Source organism: Macrobrachium rosenbergii, chromosome 13 (assembly GCF_040412425.1).
Source record: "Macrobrachium rosenbergii isolate ZJJX-2024 chromosome 13, ASM4041242v1, whole genome shotgun sequence".
Classification (NCBI taxonomy): domain Eukaryota; kingdom Metazoa; phylum Arthropoda; class Malacostraca; order Decapoda; family Palaemonidae; genus Macrobrachium; species Macrobrachium rosenbergii.
The window spans coordinates 2547520-2552519 of NC_089753.1; the positions used below are offsets into that span (position 1 = coordinate 2547520).

The following is a 5000-nucleotide window of genomic DNA, read 5'->3' on the forward strand; positions in this document are numbered from 1 at the left end:
ACAATAAGGACTTCCATCACACACTCATATTTCTTTCCATTTACACAAGATTTCACACAAACCATCATTTCGGAAACCACTGAATTGAAACGACAAAGGTAAACTTTGTAGACAAAAATTGTAATCGACCAAAGGTAAACTTTTCAAAGCAAAATCAGTGAAACGAAAACACAGGGAAAAAACAATATTTATTACAAACAAAATCACAAGAAAAAACCTTCATTGTGACTCGGAGGATATACTGAACTCTCTGGGATTCTCACTAAAACTCTTTAAACATCTGTACACAGGGGCAAAAATGATGCCCAAAGCAATAACTAGAAAAATACTAATACCTATGATATATATAAAAGAGAGAAAACTTAAATATATATATATATATACCAAGGTGCAACAAAAAAATTAAATTTAAAAAAAACAATAAACAAATGGCATTAAATGTCTTGCCTTTAATGAATATATATATATCAAGGGAAGATATATATAGTATGAAGGACAATCGGAGACGTCCTTGTTAATAAAATAAGGGCAAATACCTGATATCTGTCTCCTACATACATAATGCTCCCATGCAGCAAAAATAAACACAATGCCATAATAAGTGCAGGAGATATATATATATAGGAAATAATATATAAGTCGCAGGTGATCAATATATACCAGTATGATATATACCTGCGAAGGGCAGCTCCCACACGGCAAAAATATACACAACGTCGCAGGTGACCGAAGTGTATATGCGAAACAGCTCAATATACACAGGACGAATATTATATATCCGTATAGGCCTGAATATATAAATGGAATATATAATGTACAAACATATAACGAGTAGGTTTAACTTGTGAACAGCAGACAGAATAAAATTAAAACCTTATAACTAATATTCTTACGTTAGTTTTACTCGACCAGCATAAAACTATAACTACCAAAAAGCAAAATATATATATATATATATACGAGTATATCTGGGAGGAGAAATTCATTTTTCAATAAACTGTAGGCAAAATTAATATCATCTAAGAATCTTTCAGTCACACCATTTATATTTTCCTAAAAAAAAATCTTTAATGAACATGTTTCGTATCTCGCAGAAAATCTTCAGCCACACTAAATTTCTTCTCAAGCGTTTAAGATGAAATCCCATTTTTTTCCGAAACGCATTAAACGCGTCATGTTTTATTCTTACCGAATATTTCTCTGCTGATTAGATGTTTATTTTATGCTTTCTGAACATTTAAAGCAAATTCTGCCTCACTCTAAATGATAACTATCACAACCTGGTCTCCTTAGCGTCTTATGGAGATTTGTAGCAAAAAGATTCCATTTTAATTTCTTCAGAAAAATTGCTACTAAGAACATCTTCCTTTCCTCACACCAGTCAGCGAAGGCGATGAGGCAGCAGAAAGTCACTACCAACCATCTGTTGCTGCTCCACCTTCTGCAGGGCCAGATGGCACGGTCAGCGGGGACGGAACGGCAGGCACTGCAGGGGCAAGAGGTGTCATGCCCCCAATGGCAAGCCCTAAGGAATCTCTTCAGCACCACAGGGAAGTGATCCTCCATCACTCCAGGGGCTCCTACCAACCTGCAGAGGATGCTCTACAGCAACAATCCCATCCTCGTCCAGACAATATCGCCTCGGAGGATCCTTCGAGGGGAGAGACCGACGAGGATTCGAGGACGTACAGTACTCCGACAGGAGTGCCTAACGGTATGCAAGGGCACGCTATCAAAGGTCAGTCCTGACAAGACTAGACAAAAACTTCCATTCTAAACTGTCATAGTTTTTTATTATTCACTTCGACCGTTAAGGCTTCATTTTCATAAAGTTCAAAGTAAGTTTTTCATTAAAGAATAAAATGAAAAGTGCGCGCGCACGCACACATACACACACATACGTACATACACACGCACACACAATATATATATATATATATATATATATATATATATATATATATATATATATATATATATATATATATTGTATATATATAAATTATATATATATGTATATATATATATATATATATATATATATATATATATATATATATATATATATATATATATATATATATATATATATATATATATATATATATATATATATATATCAAGGCGTTTTCCTAACAGGGCAATTCCAAATATGAATCAACACAAGGGTAATGCCAAATGCATACTTTCACATCAACCACCTTAAACCCCTATGCAAAAGAGTCATTAGCAGTGCGACAAACACACTACACACACGGAGCCATTCGCTTCTACGTGGCATGAAGCTTTGCAAGCATTACCCTCCTTCTTCACCCTAAAATTAGCGAATTATTTTTCCCTGCCCACCATCCTCTTTGCTCTCCAAATAACACATTTGTGTATATAAACGACATTAAAGCACAAAAACAATTAGTTTCAAGTTTTTTTTTTGTCTACTGAAGCAAGTTTAGTAACATTCGTCTACCTAACAAATTTCCAGTGGGAAATAGGAATGGATGAGTACTAACAATAGTAATACTGACAGTTTTTGTAACAAAAGTATTGATAGTAGTGATAGTAAATGGGTAAAAAGTAAAAATAGGAAAATTTATTGGCCAAGTTGCAAGGAAGTTGTAGAACATTGTAATCATGTTATTTTCCCTCCCCAGAAAATATAAACAGGGTTTACTTAAATAACTGGCAATATCTTCAGACAATATGGTATCAGGTTACTTTTATTTCCCTTTTCTTCTTTCAGTGGAGTCCTCGATGCCTCAGTCCTCCTGCGAGTTCCCATCGATCGCGTCTCCAAGTGTCTCCCATTCCGTGCCCATGTCCGTACCATATGCCTTCTCTCCAGGTCCCCATCAGTACCCGCCTATGTCCCCAGCCGTCGTGGCCTACCAGAGCCACTTGGCTCCCCACCAGGGTCACTACCAGGCGATGGGACATATGAGCCAAGAGGTAGACCTCGACGTGGACAGAGCGGAGTTCGACCGTTATCTAAGCGGACCGGAGTGCCCTCCCGGCATGCCCTGGGGAGGCATGGTCCACCCAAGTCAGTGCCCCCAGAGGCTCGATTTCCGCCAGGATTCGCAAACCCAGTATCGAGAGGTGGTGGGGCAAGGGTACAGGGACGAGCACCAGTACCGCATGGATTACCGCGCGAACGCCCTTGCGCCCTACCGCCTCGACAGCCAGTACCAGGGGGAGGACCACTACCGGTCTGAGAGGCAGCAATACCTCGAGGATGACTACCGGGACGAAAGGGCCATCTACTCGAGGCAACTGTACCAGGCTGAGAGACAGGACTACCCTCCTGAGAGCGTGTACCGGGGGGAAGGAGCAGGGGTTGAGTACCCACCGGTTGAGGAGTACCGGGGCACGTACGGTGGAACGCTTCTGAGCGCATTGGCAGATGTGAGGCATATGAATTATGACACTTAAGAATGAGTTTGTACGGACAGGAATTTCAATCATTCATTGTAAAAACAAATATCTCATAGGTTACCATTTGTGCCAGTAAAAAAGATGAGCACAATCACAATGTGTGTTTATACGGATGATAATTCTTGTTGTTAAATGTGATTATGGATGAAAGCAAGATGACATCATGAAATGTAGGTCCATTGCCTCTTGATGAGGATAACGAGTTTATGAGGATAATTATTTAAGTCTGTTAGTGTACATAAGAGTGAATGTTTATCAGTTAGAGCAGAGACACAATAGCTTACCCAATTAAAATATAGAGATTACTGTAGATGATGATCGCACATATTAGTATCACCTTCGCTTTTACTACGAAACACTGTAATTGTTTTTGAACATTAAAGTATGTTTCCGCAAATACACAGAAAAAGAGGAACTACCCATTAATGTCAGAAAATCATCACTTGCTTTGGCCCCGACAACAGCAGGACGATGTGCAGTGTTGACATGCGCATGAAATAACATCCATTTTTCCAATAAGTACCAGTTAGAATTTGCGCAAAAATTGGCGACAAATCGACGAGTGAAGTCTCCAAAAGCTTAACAAAAATGAAGTTGTGAAGCGTGGGGTAAAAGGCGCTACTAGAAACTGAGAAGACAGAAAGGGAAGGAAATGAAGACGACTGAGTCTATGGCTTCTTGAATCCCCAGTCGGACATGGTATCAGCTGCGGCAGAGGAGCACAATGAAAGGGCGACGAAAACAATAGAATGACGAAGGAAGATAAGGAAAACGCGAAAAATATGACACAACATCCCCTCGTCTGTCACCAAACGGGAGTTGCAGAACAAGCAGGTGAAAGTGCTTGACGGAGGAAGACTGAGGTGGAATAAAGTGATATAATAAGATAGCATTCGAGAGTGGAATGCTGCACTCGCCCAAATAATAGCTTTCATTCATAACCACAGATATACAGAAACTATTAATTTCCATAAGATAGTAAAGGTGCATTCCTTGGGAAAGTTGAGGTGGAATACGAGAGACACAATAAATTCATATTTTAGAATGGAATGCTGAGTACCATAACAAAGCTCCCAAGACAAACTTGTAAATCAATGGTGATTTACAAGTTGGTGAAAGTACTTTTCAGGAAAAGGTAAAGTCATGCAAAATAAAATTAAATAATAGCATCATTCTAAAATGAAAACCCAGCGAAAATAAAAAAGCTTTGATAATAAATACATAAATTACTGACACTTCAAAAACCTACGAACGAGAAGCACTTCAAGAGATATGACTATGGAATGAAGGAGTGTGAATGAAAATGCAGCGTAGAGAGGAATGCTACGAGAAATATTGCAGCCTTAATAATATATCAAAACTTAATTGAAAGTTTACATCAGTGGAATACGATGTCATGAGTAATGAAGTGCACAGCTGCGATGGACACTGACGATGATGATACAGACTTGCAGTAAACCAATAAATTGTCATTTCAGTTACGGAGCCGTGCCATTCATTTCAATGCAATGTCGAACACGTAGCAAGAAAAACCAAGACTCATTCTCTATGGCTAGCAACAGTGATCAAAA

The 5000-nt window shown here is 38.6% G+C and overlaps 1 protein-coding gene across 2 annotated transcripts in view; it reads left to right on the plus strand.

The window, feature by feature from the left end:
* The window catches only part of LOC136844857 (transcription factor SOX-4-like), a 216543-nt gene that overhangs the window by 210688 nt on the left and 855 nt on the right, over positions 1-5000 (plus strand). For both annotated transcript variants that reach the window (XM_067114100.1, XM_067114099.1), the window contains exons 5-6: positions 1382-1738; positions 2738-5000. The exon at positions 2738-5000 is cut by the window's right edge and continues 855 nt beyond it. In XM_067114100.1, coding sequence (XP_066970201.1) covers positions 1382-1738; positions 2738-3426 — 1046 coding nt within the window. In that variant the 3' untranslated portion in view covers positions 3427-5000. The remainder of the gene's footprint in view (positions 1-1381; positions 1739-2737) is intronic.